Source organism: Orbicella faveolata, unplaced genomic scaffold, assembly GCF_042242905.1.
Source record: "Orbicella faveolata isolate gen_17 unplaced genomic scaffold, um_ofav_v1 contig_26, whole genome shotgun sequence".
NCBI lineage: Eukaryota > Metazoa > Cnidaria > Anthozoa > Scleractinia > Merulinidae > Orbicella > Orbicella faveolata.
Genome location: NW_028301554.1, coordinates 14308785 through 14327925, shown reverse-complemented (window position 1 = coordinate 14327925; position 19141 = coordinate 14308785). Strand labels below are relative to the sequence as shown.

The following is a 19141-nucleotide window of genomic DNA, read 5'->3' as shown; positions in this document are numbered from 1 at the left end:
AGTCCTTGAAGGGTTGGAACTGCTGGCACGTAACATAAGGAGCTGTTTTGTGTAGACTAGCAGCATTGAATTATTCTCTTAATCCGTGAAGCTTTGTAAACCTTTTGGTAATATACCGGTGAGAAACAAAGAAACTAGCCTTCAACAGAGCACTGTTTTTTTTGGCTTGCTGATGTTCATCTTGACTCATTAGGCTTAAGAATGTTAGGTCGTTTCTTCACCTTTGACTTCATTCAAAAATAAATTTTGACTGTAGAAATGTTTTGCTGTAGACATCGATAATCCTTTACCGAACCTAATCGATAAGGAACTTGGATGAAATTGTTGAGACTGTCAAGGTAAACCCCCTGAGTTGAGGCGAGAACTTAATCAAATTTCCTGCGATGCCATTATATTACAGAAGAAAACCGATATAACTTGCCACGTAGAAAGAAATGGCAAGCTGGTGGGAGATGGATTGAAAAATACTAGGAAATAAACTGCCATATTTTATAAGTTGCCCCTGCAAACATTTTCCAGAGTGTTTTCGATGTTATGGAAAATTTAAACCAGAATTAATTTCGTTTTTTTCTTTTTCTTTTTTTTGGCGGAGGTGTAAAGGAAACAAAGTAGTCTTTTGACGCTGAGGATGTGGTAGCCGGCCAGAAACAGATATCCCAAGGCAAAATTCAACATTCTTAACTTAGAGACTTAACACTTATTATCTCGCATATTTCTCACCAAACTGAAGTTGATAAGATACTTCAAGGTTTCTAAGTGATTTCTTTGTCACCCTATTTCTAGAGCGAAAGTGTTTTTCTCGTTGTATTTGTTCACATCTGTGTAAATGGGAGCCTTTTGTACTTTGCCACACGCTCAAGTTAAGTTAACACGAGACCAGCAAAGCTGTCCAAATACCATTTTTCCCAGAACGCTTTGTTTTCTGCTAAGCCGCAAAACAAAGTAAGGACGTCTCAATTATATATAAGGGGCATTCGTTGTCTCAAAGATACAGTGTCAACCGCACACATCGCTTGAAGCCACAATGAAGACTCTCGCAGCTCTTCTTCTCATCAGCGCCTTTGCAGCCTTTGTCTCTGCTAATGAAGCTGAGTTCCATAAGGCCGTGATGGATTTCTTAGACGAACGCCATGACGAGCACATGAAACAGCTTCTGAGAGACCAGGGCTTCCCAGAAGATACTCAGGAGTTGGTTTCCTCCGATAAGCGAAAAGCACCATTATGGGCGGTAAGTCGATGTAGATGAACTGATTTTATTTTTGATCTTTTATCTCTTCTCGCAATGACAATCAGTTTTCCACAAACCCTACTAATAATGTAATGCATTAAAAAACTGCAAAGTTCTGTTCTATGCTAAGTTCATGCTCTGACACTTTCGTGCCTGGGGGGTGGGGGGAGGGGGACTCCTATATAAAAAGGTAGGGGTCACTCGTCGTACTTTTTGGGTTAAAAAAGAGCGGTTTCGGTGCCTCTTAGGGCTCAGCCTCTTAAGGTCCACAACGGAAACTTTTGCGGTATCTTTTAGGGTATTGAGCTGAAAAAAAAAAATGTCAGGAGATAATGTGTTCTTTTAGAATTAGTACCTCTTAGGGGTGAAAAGCATTTCAAGTCACGCCCATAAAGCGGGATCTTGGCATCTCTTAGGGGTTCTTTTTAATTTCCGCATTTCTTGTATAATTCTGAAGTCGTTGAAGAAATGGTGCTGAACTGAGAACAGTGCTCGGTCCAGATTCGAATCCAGCTAGTCTCCAGCTAACAAAACCACAGAAACAACTGAAAGAGATATTCAGTAATAAGAAACTAGCTGAAGATTATAACTTCTGAAATCAGTCGTTATTCATCCTAAAAATTAAGAACTCTTTTATTCTGTCTACCTAAATGAAAGCAGTGTTTTTTCACAGGTAGTTTGCGTTGTCAAAGGAAAGATATGCTGGAAGCTGGCCGGCAGCGATGCCTGTAAAAGCTAGCGTGCATCGATAATTTCTTCAAGTGCCTTGTTAACAACCACCCCACCCCTCTTCCTACTATGACTCCTTTAGAGGTAAGCACATAACGTAACGTAACGATAACGTAACGATAACCTAACGATAACGTAACATAGCCGCGGATATCCTGGGAAATTTCGAATCGTGTATTTCGCCCCAAAACTAGGGTTAATTACTTGATTATATCTGTCCCTCTTACAGAAACTCTGTACAGGCCTGCTTTATGTCTGCAGGAAAGGTAGACCTACCTGTGCCGGTCAACTGTGCTGCTTCGTTCGCATCAAGAGATGCTTTGCTCTCAAGCCGACGCCGACGCCTGGGGAATAAGCCCTCGAAGAAATGCCACGCTGTTACCATGACAACAAATAGTACGACATCGACTGCGCAATCAGGCTCAAAAAGATTTTCTTCACATCATATATATTAATGTATCATGCAGGATATGGTATTCAATAAAAAAGATAATGCCTGGGACTTTTTGAGTGATCTTGTTTGGTCCCTCAATCCTACAAACCCTAAAGATCGTATGCACAATATTAAACATATATTACGTTAAAAATTCAATTTAGGCCCTCAGTAAGTGCTGTGCTGGTAATATTTGCTACCCCAGTTAGCCCGGAGTTGAACTCCAATATAAAACGGACCGCTTGGATGCTCGTCCTTTTAGGGGTTAAAAAAGCGGGTTTGGTATCTTTTAGGGTGTTCATTCTCAAAAGGTCCACAGCAGGAGCTTTTGCAGTACCTTTTATAGGTATTTGAGCCGAAAAAGGTCAATGTGCTGTTTTAAAATTGGTACCTCTTAGGAGTGAAAAACATTTCAATCCACGCCCACAAAACAAGATTATGGAAGCTCTTAGGAGTTTTTTCTAAAATTTCCGACGAGCACCCCCACATAAAGTTAGAGCCAATTAGATAATAACAGAAAAAAGATAGTTTTAACTAGCACAAGTCAGATCATACAAGTCCATTTAAAAAAAAAAAAAAATGTCAGTTATACTGTGATAACAGGTTTTTGGGGCGCTTAAGTTGTTATCCTTGTTACAACAATCCAGAGGGAAACACGCTTGCAGCGACGGAGTTTGTCAGACTCCTGGAGGTTTCGGGATCTATTACAGCAAAACAATCCAACGGGACGAAAGAGGACAGTTATTTGGGTCCAGCAGTAGACTTTAATCCAATAGCGTACTCAGAACGTAACCAAAATAAAACCAGAGTGTAGGCCAATTAACAATTAGACCCGTAGCCCTTGCGGGCTACGGGTCAATAGCCCATGAGGCGAAGCCGAATGGGCTATTGACCCGTGGCCCTAGAGGGCGAAGGGTCTAATTGTTTTAGTATCACCCAACTAGTCGGACAGAAAAGGCAATAATAAAGTTAGCAAATGCATGTTGAAGAAATATTTATTTGGGAATAAAACGAAAGAAAGCGTCACGCTCGATGGCGCCAATTTCGCTACTCGATGACTATTACTAATAGTCCCCTAGTAGCGTAGCCAATCAAAATGCAGGATTTGCATTAGTCCACTAGTTGGGTGATACTAATACAGAATAGTGGTATCCGGCGTCCCACCACCGACCGGGGGCGTAACCGAAGAACAATTTACAAAACACCTGGCCCCGGTTGTTCGAAAGCCGATTAGCGCTAACCCAAGATTAAATCGTCCTAATCCACGCAATAAATTTATCCTTCGATTAAATTCTGTTCCTGGAGGCTCGATTAGCACTATCCAAGGATTAAACTAAGGGTTAAATTAAACGCACCTAGCGAGGTGGATTAACTCGCTAATCTAATGAAAAAGCAGACAAACAAATTAAAATGGCGGACTTACGGCTTGTTGATTTTGCTTTAATGCCGGGCCCGGTAAGAAAAGAAAAGCAATTCGGGCTACCTGGCGACTTTTCCTAAATAGATATTACTATTCTCTCACGGACGAGCCATCCCGCGTCCGGTTTTCCCGCGGTTTTTTTTTTTCCCGCTCTCAGAGGTAGAAATCATCGCTTACTAGCCGCTGTAAAAGGAAAGATCAATGGTGGAATTAAAGGCTTTTTTGGCTTGATAAAGGCGAGTATTATGGACAAATATTGCTAAAGTTTCGTTTACTGTCAATCTCCGCTTTCGCTTCTTTTCTTAGTTTATGGCTTTCCACTTTTCTATAATTTTCCCCTAGCCAAACTTACTTTATTAGCCCATCCGAATAGAAGTTATTTTAAATTTCTAAATTGTAAAAAACTGCAAACAAGTCAGGCTGAAAATTAGACCGGTAAGCGTTTTCAAGTGGTTAACTTCGCCCAGCGTTTATCTTGCACAGATTTTTTATCACCACTCTTTTTAATTTCAGCATTTTTATTGGATCTTATAGAAAGCAAATGCAGTTGACATAAAAATTGGGCTTTCTTTTTCCTTTTATTCAACAACAATTTTGTAGGAGCCGCCATAATTATCCCTTCCCTCCCCTAGTGCTACATCATTTTCTCCCACCACAGACCGGTTTCACCGGCTTAATTGGAGTTTAATCGAAGGATAGTTAATCGAAGATTAAATCTGTTTCCAGGAACACCATTTTATCCCCCGATTAGTTTCCCTGGGAATAAGAAATTTAATCGCGGAATGACCGCTAACCTCGGGTTATTTTAATCGGCTTTCAAACAACCGGGGCCTGTATTTTCGTCTTGTAATCCTAAACCCGTATTGGCTGCCAATGAACTCATTGTTGTTCTAGGCTATTCCATCATAGGTAGTCAGTTATTCTGCTCGTAAATATTAACTACTTACAACTTCAGGTAGTTCTCACTACGAGGTGTTACACGATAATGCAGATAGACAGGTGGTTACCATGGTTACTGGACTTTCACTTAACTGCTAATTGTTGGCTTTTTCATGTTTACGAATATCGGCAAATAGGCCCTTTGCAGCTGGGGTCACGTGACCAAATTTTCCTAGAAAATTTTTATATTATGGGCTATAATTTAAAGAATGGCAGAAATGGAAAGAGCGCATCGAAAGTACCAAAATGGCCAAGTTTGAGGCCCCAGGAATTAAAGAGTAAGTTTATACGACAGTTTAAATTTTCGGAAAATTTAGAGGATTTGTATGGAAAATGTTGCTGGAGAGCAAGGCCTTGCTCTCCAACAACTTTTTCCATACAAATCTTCTGATTCTTTTAAAAATTCAGACCGTCATAAAATCTCATTCTTTGATGATGGGGTCTCAAAATTGGCCATTTTGATATTTTCGACCTGCTTTTTCCATTTCTGGCATTCGTTAAGTTATGGCCCATAATTTTATGAAAAATAGGTCACGTGATGACTTACCTGCAAAGGGCCTCTTCTCCCATCACAGTATTCATAATTTATCCTTCCTTCCTGCTCGACACCGTCAACCTCAATCAAGCAACGCCAAACTCTTGCTACCCACAATATGACCAATCGGCATTGCCGCGTTCGCTTTCACACTTTTGCGGGACAACCTTTGTCGAAACAGCTGTAAGAACCTGCTTAGCTAAGCAAGATAAAACAGGTTCTTTTATTTTGGTTACAGTTAAATTATGATAAACATTTTAACCGAGGAGTGTGACTTTGAGATTGCAAGTTTAAATCGCAAGAAAATACATGTACATAATACAATTGTGAGCAACTAAGAGAATATTTAAGGACCACGCCCAAGTTTATTTATTTTGTGAGGGGAGAATTTGACGATATTCATAACCATAAAAAAGCCGACAGTTAGCAGTCAAGTGAAAGTCCAATAATCATGGTAACCATCTGTCTATCTGTATTATCGTGTAACACCTTGTAGTGAGAACTACCTGAAGTTGTAAGTAGTTAATATTTACGAGCAGAATAACTGGCTGCCTATGATGGAATAGCCTAGAACAACAATGAGCTCATTGGCAGCCAATAGGGGTTTAGGTTTACTAAACGGAATATTAGGTCACTTGTTTAGAGTCTAGCATAAATACAGGTGTCTTGTAAATTGTTCTCCGGTTACGCCTCCAGTGGTGGGACGCCGGATACCACTATCCCGTATTGGTTACATTCTGGTTACGTTCTGAGTACGTTAGTGGATTAAACTCTACTGTTGGACCCAAGTACTGCGTATTCTCTGTTTCCCGTCGGATTGTTTTGCTGTGACAGATCGCGAGTCCTCTAGGAGTCTGACAAACTCCGTCGCTGCAAGCGTGTTTCCCTCTGGATTGTTGTAACAAGGATAACAACTTAAGCGGCCCAAAAACCTGTTATCACAATTTTCCTGGTAATCAACTATTATATCTCCTTCTAATTAATAACCTACTTTAAGAGCCTAAATTGCCAATAACTACCCCAAAATACAAGAACCTAGTTTGCCAGACTTCATAAATTGTAGCAGTTCTTACACGCGGGTTTTTACTGTATTTACAAATTCTGATGATATTACTTGTTCACCGTGTATTTCTGGTTCGTATGGACTAAAAAAAGTATAAATGCGCATTTGTTTTGCTCTTGGATATGCTTGACCACATCTTTTGATGCAGAACATGACTTGTCCATTTATTAAGAAAATTCTGCATCATCAGTCATGTTAAGAAACATCAATAAAAGTCTTTGAAATGGAGTTCATGCAACTAACAAGACTACAATTTGTCCTGGTGTGAGCCTTTTCTTCCAATCTCCATGTGGTATTCTTTTCGTATTGTTTATTCATGCAAATAACCATTTTCCAAAACACGTTCAAGTTCATCACATTACCACGTGGACAGCTTGCATTGCTTTTTGATTACCTTTTCATTCAAAAGCTGCGCATGGTCGGTTGTTTGTTTTGGGTGAAGACTGAACGGCATGATGTGAAGTTTATATGAAATAATTCATATATGAACTGCGGTTGTAGATGAAAGTGAAGAATGATCATCGCAGTTATTAAATTTTCCAATTTAAGCAATTGGAAAGAAGAAGCCGGAAAAAAATCAGGGCTTCAACGAGATTCGAACCCGTGACCTCCGCGATACCGGTGCGATGCTCTACCAACTGAGCTATAAAGCCACACATTGGGAGCGAGGTCAATTTAATTGAGTTCATATAATAATTTAATTCCTCACGGGAAGATATGAACTCAATTAAATTGACCTCGCGCCCAATGCGTGGCTTTATAGCTCAGTTGGTAGAGCATCGCACCGGTATCGCGAAGATCACGGGTTCGAATCGCGTTGAAGCCCTGATTTTTTTCCGGCTTCTTCTTTCCAATTGCTTAAATTGGAAAATTTAATAACTGCGATGATCATTCTTCACTTTCATCTACAACCGCAGTTCATATCTGAATTATTTCATATAAACTTCACATCATTTCAGTCCTCACGGGAAGATATGAACTCAATTAAGTTGACCTCGCTCCCAATGTGTGGTTTTATAGCTCAGTTGGTAGAGCATCGCATCGGTATCACGAAGGTCACGGGTTCGAATCCCGTTGAAGCCCTGATTTTTTCAGGCTTCTTCTTTCCAATTGCTTAAATTGGAAATTTAATAACTGCGATGATTATTCTTCACTTTCACTGAATGGCATATTTGCTTCAGTTTACACGTGTTCAGTGACGGGAAAGTTAGAAGCGACCGAAAGCATGGCGCCGGAAAGAATAACTTCAGGGCAAAAGACGCGATTGTGCTGATAAACAAAAGGATTTTTAGAGCATTTTATTTAAAGTATTCAAAGCGCAATCTTTGCGATCAAAGCTTAGCAATACCAGTACATTTAGTTTATTCGTCGCCTCGTGTGCCAGTTCATCAAAGTTTTACCCTGTTTTTGATCTAATCAAAAAGTTGAGAATCGAATCAAAGAAAATCAAGTTCTCTACAAGCTTTCAAGGTATTCAAAGGTATTCAGATTAAAGGAAGGTAAGTCCACAAATATAACAATGTAACACCATAGTTACTACTAACTATGATAAAACTTAAATTGAAGATCGCAATTTGCTTTACACATGTGCAGAAGTGCAAAATCGTCTTTGTAAGGTGTACAGGTGTACTTTGTGTTGTTTTCAATGCAAACCTTATAAAAATAAGATTTGCATTGAAAACTTTACTTTTGTAGCAACTCGATAGAGGCTTATAGTCAGCGTCCATTTGCGCGAGCGCCACACTAAAGTATTTTCTTAAACTCAGTGAAGAGCAAATCAGTGAAGTTACGCAATTATCGATGCGATCTTGCGTTACTGAAAATAATTGATATATTTGGCTCCTTCAATCATCAGAGAGACATCGTGGCTCTACCTTGACATTTGTAGTTATGAATATGCTTTTAGGTTGTCCAACATGTATAGCTGCAAGAAAATGCATTACCTGAGGACCTCAAGGAAATAAAGTTCTGATGTATCCTCTCGATAATTTCTCACCGGTAAAAATGTACTTGTAATCCTTATGATTAGCCTCTGTCAATAGATGTTTTATTGGACGATTCTAAATGTGATTATAGCTATAGTGAAAAACTTTGGTTAGCAACTGAAATAACGTGACAAATACACGATATAAACGAATAGTAACGATTTACATTTTTTTTTCATTTGCATTTAATTGTCAGAGGAACATTTTAGTTCACCGGTTGTTAAAGTAGGACTTCTACATTGTTAGAACATTGTTTTACTGAAAACTCTTATGTTCAGAACTTAAACAAACAGTGATTAGTGATAAAAAGGTCTGTATTGTGTTTTAAGTAAATAAGTTTCAATACTCTCGTGTGGAGATTGTCGCTGTACAAACTATGTTGTACAATGAAAAAAAGTATAAGAAAAGTAAAGTTATTTTTTTCTAGTTTCAATTTTCCTTTTGACTTTAACCGAAAAATAATCAGTACATCCTTAAACAGCTTGTCACTCTGAATATACAGCCCACGCATATATCATTTGTTAAGTCTTGTACACAAATTTATCTTATAAACTGAGTTTAGTTAGATGACGATTTCAATGAAGCCGACTCAATTCATACCCTCCAGGTTGTCAATAGTTGTTCTTTCATGCTTTAAGCTGACGTTACTTAGCTGTGCGTTGGCAAACAAACTTTCCAGCTGAATGCATTAGGTTTGTTTTCAGTTTGTAAGAAGAGTTTATTCAGTCTCCTTCCAGATTTTCTTGTATTTGTTATCTTATTGTCTCTTGTATGATGTAAATTTACGTCGTAAGATACAAAAAGATGCATTTAAGTCGTAAGATACAAGTTTTCGTGTGTAGGATGTAATGCCTGTTACATCGGCGAGACTAGCCGACATCTCTCGACGCGCGTTCGTGAGCATCTGAGCAGGGACAGGAACTCGCACGTATATGAGGATTTGCAACAATCCCAGGCATGGCGGTGTTTAGCTAATAAGAACTGCTTTTCCATCGTGGATTGTGCACCCAAGAAACTACAACTTATGTTGAAGGAAGCAATGCACATCAAATGGGAGAATCCCACTTTAAATAAGCAGCTGAAATATGCTGACTTAACTCTCTTGTTCTGATATTATTCTTTATGTACATATATTTATTTAGTATCGGTTCATTTGATATATTTTTGTTTTTTCATAACATTCTGTGTTATAATCATTGTAATTATTTCTATTTTTTACAATTTTCTTCCTTGTATTAAGTGTAGTGCTCACGCAAGTGTTATTCCATGTCTCGAGCTTTTTAAATTTGTACGTTAATTTTTCGAAATTTTGAATTGTATCACGGTTAAACTTATACGCCATTGCTTGTATTATTGAATTGAATTCACAACTGAAGATGATCGTTGAACGATCGAAACATGTCTTGTTTTAAACTTAAAGTGGTTGGCCTTTTTTTAAAAATAGTTACTTGCCTGCTATTATCCAGACAAAAAGGAGAGCTCTCATTCTTTGTAAGTTGATTTATACCGGCGATTGACCGCGAAGTTTTGAAGGAAAAACGTGAAGCCCAAGTTCCCTGAGTGTCCTAATTCCAGTTGTAGTAGATTCGACGGTATTTTGGAACCCGTTACAAGTTCCTATTCCGCAGCAAGCGAGTTGCTCAGAGCTAATCGTTCCCCAAGCGCAGTCATCCAGCCAGTTAGGCCTCTCAAACGCCGGGTAGTCCCGAGCGGGCAAGATAGCTCCATCTTGCCCGCTCGCAAGGCCAATCACAGCGCAGGATTTGATTCATCTTGCCCGCTCACAGAGCTGGCCATATAATAGATGTATATATAATGAGACCTCTAAAAACGCTTAAATAAATGAACCAGCGCTTCTAAACTTAAGATTTTTGGAAGGAGGCTTAACAATTGAGCGTGGAGGTGCGATGGCCTCATGGTTAGTGCGCTCACCTCCGGATCGAGTGGTCTGGGTTCGAGAACTGGTCAGGGACATTGTGTTGTGTTATTGGGCAAGACACTTTACTCTCACACGGCATCTCTCCACCCAGGTGTATAAATGGGTACCGGCGAATTTAATGCTGGGGGTAACCCTGCGATGGACTAGCATCCCATCCAAGGGGGAGCTGAAATACTCGCAGTCGCTTCATGCCATAGAAACCGGAGATAAGCGCCAGCCTGATCGATGGGCCACTTGCCTCATACGCAGACGTTACCTTTTACCGTTTTAAACAGGTTAGCGAAACTTGGAAGAAGCCGCTATAAAATCATGATTTAAAAGCAATTTTTCTCGCAGAAGCGTCTTGGAGAAGACAAGAACAGCGATTTTTTGAGGCGAGGTTAGCCGTATAATAATATCGCATGAGGTTGCTTTCCTTACAAACTTAAAAGCTTACCTAGCTTTGTCGATATTCGCAGCTGGTCATGGTCCGTGAAATGGGTGAACACAAAGGAATCTAAGGTAGTTTTATACTTCACTACTCCGACTTACTTAATGGTATAAAACAATTTTAGGTACATTTTGGTAAAGTGCATTTGTAAAATAACCCTTGCCAAATCGAAATATTCTGCATTGTTTCCGCTTCCTTCGCTTAGCGTTTCCGAGAAAACTGCACAATGCACTAATCCATCAATTTGCGCAAGCTTAGCTTACTTATTATTGAGCAACGTAGACAAACTCAAGCTACAATGCGAGCCTTTGACAAAATATTTTTGGAGTTACTCACCAAATAAATGAAGTTAGATTTTTTTTAATCTTTGAGCGACCGACAGGAAATGCAGTATAATAAACTGAATGGAAATATTGTATAGTTATAAAAGAAATACTGTATAAATAAGAAAGATCTTCAACGCAATAGATTCGACTGACACAAAGGGACTTTTGAGTATTCATTCAATGCTGCCTTCTTCTGATCGACGCCATAACAATGGATATAGTTTCGGTCCCACGTGCACAAGAGACATCAAGTTTTATTGCTCTGCTTAAGGTATACCACTGAATAAAAATGTCTGCCGCAGGCTTGCTAACCTTGAATTTGTTACTGATACGATTCACCACACTGGTTTAGATATAAACCAGTCTCGACCAGTTGGATTCGAGATTGTTTGCCATGTTTGTTAATTTTATCTGTTTTAATAGATTATTTAATATTTAAAACAAAATTGTCGGCTACTTATCTTACATAGCACATTTTTGTGAGCTGGATTTTTTTTTTTTGACCATCTTCCGACTTTACCGAGTAAGCAACGCAGTTGCGCACTGCACAACTTTTTTCATAGTCTGACCAGATTGTTATGGAAACAATACAGGCCAATCCTGTTTCTGCAGCTGATGATATGAACCAGTCGTCCGAACGCATCAGTTTTGTGGAGCCTCAAACCAATTAAAAAGCGAAACATGTCTCTAAACACAGAGTAGAACGAAAGTTCAAATGCAGTGGTTGCGCACGGAGTTTCTACGAGATGTCAGCACTCGAAAAACATTCTTGTCGCGGGTTTGGTCGTCTTAACCAGCCTACAAAAGAACATGGCGATGCACCAAGACCCTTTAAATGCAACCAGTGTAACAAGTTACCAGAGCTGAAGTTACAAGTGTGTTACGAGTTACCAGAGCAAGAAAGGGTGCTCTTGTCACTTCCTTGAGTGTTTCATAACAGAACACAACACGCTAAAGCCATTTTTGTTCAACCTGTTTTATAAGAAAGCTTTACTTTTGTAAAGAAATTTGCTTCAAATTTCACTCGTACAAAATCGGCTGTGGATGGCGCGAATTCGATCACAAGAGTTGCAAGTTGCAGGAGGTCTGTATGGGAGAATCTTGACTGAGGTCGTGAGTACAGACCGAACGCAGTGAGGTCTGTACACACGACCAAGGTCAAGAATCTCCCATACAGACCGACTTAGTTCGGTTAATAAGATGTTTATTATATGGCAAAGAAGAAAACTTTAATTCGTTTAATGTAACTGGTTTGCTGACATTTCGCTCGCAAACGGAGATGAGCTTAACTTAAACCTGTCGAAATTTGCTCGTCCTCTTCACTTTTTCTTTGTCATCAGGCTTTTTGGCACTTCCATAAATGATTGAGAAGAAAGCAAAAGAAAACGGTGAACAATTTTGTATTTGAGTTTGCTACTTTTAAACGCAAAATGAAACCGATCTAGATGCCGGTCTAGATAGGAAAATCTAGACCGCGGTCAATATCGATTTCAGCCAATCAAATTCGTGAATTCGGTAGTTCCCAGTCCTTGTGAGACACAGCCATATAATAATGACGCTTATACATCAGGAACGGAATTGGGAGTTTGCCTCTGAAAAATTTCCGTTGCGTACGAGAGTTATATGCAAGGTAAAGCTAATGGTGAGTTACAATAATCGGAAGACTTAGCTTTCATTTATACGTCAACCATCACAACCAAAAATCCAAGTCCATGGGCTTATATTATAATGGGAGTGGGGAGGGGTGAGAAAGGCATCGATGTGTAGGATTTTTGTGATGTTTGATGATTACACGTTCTATATATCAAATGCGCATTTCTTCGCTTCGCTGAAACAAATTCCAAAAGTAACCACGACCTTTCTACTTTATGTGAAATATTACAGGAAAATCAACGCAAAAGACAGGTTTATAACAATCAGGCTCTTTTAATGCAACATTTGTTCACTCATGACAACTTGATATCGATACAAAACTACTGTCGGTTATCGTGCAGGCGTTATGACGTTTTTTTGGTTTCAGGGTCGGTGGAGAAAGTTACTCTTCCTTGTCTCCAAGTTTCTTCAAGCATTCTCCATACCTCACGAAGCAGCACAGCTTCTCCGCACATGACTCGCTACCCAACAAACAACAAGGAATGATCGGCAGGCATTTTTTCTAAAATGAGACAGCAACAAAAAGGAAAGGAACAGGTTACATTATGCATAAAGTAAATCGCTAGGGCAACAAAACAAAAAATATGAAAAAAAGAAAACAAAAATATTAAAACAGGACGATTCTGCTCTTTGTCTAAATTGAACAGGACTAATGTTTAGAAATCGCAAAAAGTACAGAAGCCAGAGCGAGTAGTGCTCCACTTTTGTGTACTATCATTATTATGACATTTTACGAAACATTACAGTCAAAACTCTTCTCACGCACATCACTCCATCACAGAAAGTCCAAAACCCCCCGGCGAAATCCCAGTACACTTTATTATAATATTAATGATTTTTCAATGAAGCCTCTATAATACGGAAAACAAACACAAATTTTAGTCGTATAGCAAAAACTGCACAAACCTTACGCCTAAACTCTCTATTGTGGACGATAATAATGTATATATGTAAAATGAATTTTCACCTCAATTGTGTGGTGTTGTCTATAAGAAGTCTACTGTAATAGATACAGCCACTTTTTAAAGACTATTTTAGTTTGTAAAGTCGTCTGAACGTCGTCTGGCCTCCCCCTCCCCCTCCCCCCCACTCGAACCTACCCCAAAGCGGTCCGGCTTGTTTGAACCTGCCAGGGGAGTAAGTCCTCTCTGGCAGAGCTCTTAATATCTCGGAGATACACAAGCCCCTGCATCAGGACAGGGTAACAGCCCAGGGAGAATTATGCATAGAACAGTGCTTACCATATTCTCGGGTAGGTCCTCGATCGTCAGACCAGCTTTCTTTAAACACTTGCCAGTTAATTTGATGCACTTCAGATGCTTACAAGCATCGTCTTTAGCTTTCTTGTGACATATGATCGCCAGTCCTATGCAGATTTTCTGTTGAAAAATTCAGAAACAAACCCTTCCGTATGTAACAACTTTCCTTTTTAGTCTTCGCGAGCTTCGATGCGAGAATTTATTTTTCAGTGAGGTTAAATATCAATTCTGATACGAGGGTAATACCTTCTACCAACGAAAAGGAAAACGTTGTGTGAAAGACAAATGGACCGGAAAATGCGGGAGAATAGCACTGCAAATGAAACAATTTAAATAAAATGTTTCCATTTAAGAAATAAAATGGGAGAAAGAGAATCAAAGTTTCGAAAGTGAAAAATTTACACACTTTCGGATTTTTTGCCTTAACCATTGATCATATCAAACGTTTCGTTTTGTCAGATTTTTGACTTTTTTCCTATTATGTTCCGGCTTTATCGGAAAACTAATTTACAGGTTATTACTGGGAGAGGGTAACCCAAAAGCTTTACTTATCTCAAGAAAATTTCAGTTGACTACACTCGACTTTGGGTGGCATTCCCAAAGACAAATATTTTAGGCGACGACAAGGGCGAAAGCTAGCTAGTTCTACCATTTGCTAAAATTATATTGTCTACTTGTAAAAATCTACGACTACTTACGAATTTCGGTGGAATTCCAGTGGGTAGTTTGGGTTTAGGCTCCGCGTCGTTCATTTTGAGAACACCGCGAACCTTGTTTGCCATTTCACGATCTTCCATCTCCAGATAATGCATGATGGCTTGGGGATGGTATTCCAACTCCTGCGCCTGGGTATACGCGGCTACCGCAGCGACAAACAGCAAAGCTAGTATTGTCTTCATGTTGACGCCTCTTATCTGTGCTTTTAGAAAACACGATGTGAAAAGAAATAAGCGCGCTCGTTTATATAGAGCACGGGGAACGCCGGGCACGCATCGTGACTCCAACCGGAGACAAAAGCTCCCAAGAAGTATTTAAACAGCTTTAAAACTACTTTGCCCACTTTAAGCATGTTTATCGAGAAACCGGTAATAAATATATCTCTTTTGCTATGTTAAAACTGCAATGTCAATATGCTATAGCCCCCAAACAATCTTTTGTTATGTTACCGCATTTTGTTAACATAACTTCGTACGAATATTGCTTTTTTGACTTGTATCATTAACGTGTCGTGAACAAATTAAAAGCTTATTTCACAAATCATGCCTCGGAAATAGAAATTTGGAATTTTTTCTTTATCATTTTTTTTCGTGTCAAATACTACTTTCCACCCTCTTCTTTAAGGAAAAAGAGAAATGTCTTCTCAGAGGTTACGTGTTTTTAAAACTGATCCTCTTTGAAAAAAACTTTCTGTTCTTCACTTGGACTTTATAAAAGAGATTTTGACTCATTTAGCAACCGTGAAGGTGTGATGTAATGGCTTCAAAATTCAAAAATCTATGTCAGATTTAAAAAAAGTTGCCGTAACTGTGGAAAGCTGTAACAACCACAGCAAAAACTTTAGAGGGGGCGATTTAGACATAAGTCAAGCCTTCTTGCAAAAACTGTTTACATAAACAGGGTGGTGAAAATTTCTTATCCAACTTGAATTTTAACTAAAGGAAGATCAAAGATGTTCTGATTATAAAGCATCAATGAGCTATCTACATCTACATCTGCATTTGATTTCGTCGGTAAAGTCGTTAGACATCACACCACTATGAAATAAAGAAAGTGAGGCTTTCACAGAGAGTGTTTTTAATCCTCCATTAGGAACGTTTTACTACATCTCAGTTGTACATCACTCAGTTGAAGGGCAGCGCTCCTCATCTTTCACAAACGGAGTACGAGAAGCATTTATGGGTTTTGATCCTTTTGTTATTAAATTGAGCTTAGGATTTGTTTCCTTCTCTGACAACCCGATTTTAACATTATTTTTTCTATAATTAAACATCATAAGCACGAGAGGTGATATTAACTTCTCAAAAGTTTACTGACAAAAAGATATCTGTCGTTGTGATCTTGTATCAGACATCATATCTTGGAGGACTGATTTTGGATTAGTTAAGAAACTAGGCATTGAAGAATCAGTGTCTGAATTAGAGTAAAAGTTTCAAGAAAAGGGACAAATACCTGAGGTAGAGGTCCCATGATTTTATTTCTAAAAATAAATGTGTTGTATAACTGAGAGTACAATTCAAATTTGGAAGGTTTAGTTGAATTATACTCGAAGTTCCATAACACTACGTATCTACCATAGTTCATTATTACTGTGAAGTTGATAAGGTAAAAATTCATATCCCGAGTTTAATTTTTTAAGACTCTAAGTACCTAAGAAGAACATAATTGAGCTAGTTACCAAAATATTTGCACAAATGTTTGTTCTCCCTCTCTAACTTGTGCCCAACTCAACACAGCTGCGACTTTGCAAGGAAACTAATCTGCATATTTCAACATAAACTGTCCAATACCTCTGATTTTGGAAAGCATAAAAGCCATCTTTACAAAAGAGAATCAACAAAATATTTTGTAAAATTTGGTCAGATCGATCGTTGTTTATTGCACCGCTAGATGTCTTGATATTTATTTACCTAGAGGAAAAGTAGTTTTCCCGTCGTATTTGTTCAACATTTGCCTAAATTTCATTCTCCCTCACTGTCCACTGTCTTTTGTTCTTTGCATCACACTTATTTTAAGTTATCATTAAATTATTGGAAAAGATTGTCCCAATAAGTTTGTTGTTAAATTCAGACTGCAAGTGTAAAGCTAAGAGTGGTCCAGAAATTGCTCACAAAACGACAAACGGTTTTAACTTTCGTTTAAGGTCAATTTTCCTCTGTTTTTAAAAATTACCACATGCTTTCGCGCGTATAATGCACATTTAAGCAATGGTAATGTAAAAATGTATTTTTTGAGCACGTTTTGGATCAGGTCTTTGTCTTGGTTTGCTTTGCTGCCAATTGCAATTACTCACAATTTACTGATAACTAAAAAATGGGCTGAAATTTAAACTGATTGCTGCGAAACAACCAGAAAGCTGACTGATAATTGAAATCCCCAGTGCCCCCACCCAGCCCTGCGAAATTCCTTCGAAAATACTATTTCTATACATTTTTTTAAGAATTAGAATTATAAGAGAAAAGTAAAAGGGCTAAAGCATTTAGACCCAAGGCAAATTAAACTGTAAAGACTTGATCTTTTAAGAACAGGGGCCCGTTTCTGGAAGGTCCCGAAAAGTTTTCGCACCCGAAAAGCCGTCGCAAAATCTCAAACCTTGTGACTTCAGAGCTGTTTTATGCACATATTCTCAATAGGAACAGAGGTTCCCTTCATGCAAGAAGTTTCAGGCGTATACACTTCTTTATCTTTAAATAACGATTACCTAAAAACGGCTTCGCGGGCTCGAAAAGTTTCCAGGGCTTTCGAGAAACGGACCCCTGGTCTTTTTATCGTAAATGCGACATTGTTACCTAAAGAGTTAAGATAAACGCTGAAGATATCTTAAACGCGATATAGTTACCATGGAATATAGCGTTATTAATGTAAGAAAATACTCCACAGCTAGTCAAAGGTTTAATTTCTCATTCTTTTCGTGTGTTTGTTAAACGTTTTGAAAGCCAAGATACGTGTACATAGGGTAACAAAGAACCCTGTCTAAACGAACAACGGCTTCGTAAAAAGTTCTATTTGGCCTGTCAAACATCTGAACTTATTTTAAACCAAGCTAATAAATGATGATCAAAGCTTTTACACACCTATAGAAAGGCCAAGTTTTAATTTTAATTTTTTTGACTGTTATCTGTGATCTTTGCTGACGTCCAAAAAAATTAACCCAGCTGAAATAATGTGTTTTACTTATGTTAGGGAGATGCAAAAATACATAATTTTATTGCTGTAAATAAATATATAATATTCAGAAATATAGAGAAAATATGTAAAGTTTTTGGCCAGCGTGGAAGTTAGCATAAGAGATGTAACAAGAATCATACCCCGCTCTCGGGTTATAATTAAGTTTTGTTAGGGCACTCTGTTACAAGTACTATTTACTTTGTACAGCACCTCCCTGTTAGTTTACTTGCTGAGTTAATAATACATGCAGTTCCCTCCTCCTCCTCCTACCTCTTTCACACCTGCTTTTGAAGATATTTCGGTATGTTTCAAAAGCCATGATAAATATTTTGAGAACGCAACTCTTTGAGGGACAAAGGACTCTCTCGAAACAAAGAACAAGGCAGTTAAAAGTCCAAACATTTTGAAAGTCTTTGTGATAACTTGCGCCCAACCAATATTAAGCTGAACAAATAGCAAGTCGCTGAAACATCACAAGTTAGGTTTAAGATGAAGAATGAGTGTAGGAGAGGCAAAGCTAGACAAGATAATTTAAAATTTCCAAGTGCCCCAAGTGTTTCCTCGCCACTGAGTAGAAAAGTAACGGACGTCTAAATGTTGTTAAACTGATTTGGTAAAGTTTTGCAGTTAATCTTCGGATCTTGATGGAAAACGAACTTGTATAAACGGATTGTTTCACTGTATTTATTCGTGTTTTTTCCTTGTTATCTTTTTCTTATTTTAACGTGGAAAGAATAAAACTTGTTTTTTTGGACACTTTGGATTCAACTTTCTAAACTTAATTTCCCTAAACTTTCCTTGTCTCCTCTTTAAAAACTGGATGAACATTTAATCTTCTGCCTTATGTTTCAAAAGCCATGATAAACATTTTGTTGCAATGACATTTTTAGCTATCTTTAGGGGGACAAACATAACGAGAACTGCGTCTAGTTCATGGTAAGCGGAACATATTTCAAATCCCTATACTTAACAACGAAGGAGAGAAATAACTAATCAAGAATTTGGAATTCTTGAAGTCAAATTTGATCAAATCGTCTAGTGAAAGAGAATTTCAATACATTTCGAGTTTGGGACGCGTAAAAAGTCCTTGAAGGGTTGGAACTGCTGGCACGTAACATAGGAGAGTTGTTTTGTGTAGACTAGCAGCATTGAGTTATTCTCCCAATGCGTGGAAGCTTTGTAAGCCTTTTAGAAATATACCGGTGAGAAACAAAGAAACTAGCCTCCAACAGAGCACTGTGTTTTCGGGCCTGTCGGATGTTCATCTTGACTCATTAGGCTTAAGAATGTTAGGTCGTTTCTTCATTTGTGACTTCG

At 38.5% G+C, this 19141-nt stretch overlaps 1 protein-coding gene and 1 pseudogene across 2 annotated transcripts; one reads left to right on the top strand and one right to left on the bottom strand.

Moving 5' to 3' along the window:
• The first annotated feature begins 690 nt into the window (after window positions 1-690).
• LOC110043962 (uncharacterized) lies at window positions 691-2459 on the top strand (annotated as a pseudogene). Its single transcript, XR_016209257.1, has 3 exons — window positions 691-1228; window positions 1902-2041; window positions 2187-2459. The product of XR_016209257.1 is annotated as an uncharacterized LOC110043962 (transcript).
• Window positions 2460-12933: 10474 nt separating this feature from the next.
• On the bottom strand, window positions 12934-14894 carry LOC110043940 (uncharacterized). Its single transcript, XM_020749446.2, has 3 exons — window positions 14638-14894; window positions 13922-14059; window positions 12934-13182 (listed from the first exon to the last, which is right to left on the bottom strand). Exons 1-3 carry the CDS (start codon window positions 14836-14838, stop codon window positions 13063-13065), a joined length of 459 nt encoding a protein of 152 aa, XP_020605105.1. The 5' UTR covers window positions 14839-14894; the 3' UTR covers window positions 12934-13062.
• Window positions 14895-19141: the final 4247 nt, after the last annotated feature.

Coding starts and splice junctions, on each gene's coding strand:
- LOC110043940 (XM_020749446.2), bottom strand. CDS start 14,838: ATGAAGACAATACTAGCTTTGCTGTTTGTCGCTGCGGTAGCCGCGTAT. Junction 14,060..14,637: donor CTGGAATTCCACCGAAATTC/GTAAGTAGTCGT, acceptor ATTTTTCAACAG/AAAATCTGCATAGGACTGGC. Junction 13,183..13,921: donor AGGACCTACCCGAGAATATG/GTAAGCACTGTT, acceptor GTCTCATTTTAG/AAAAAATGCCTGCCGATCAT.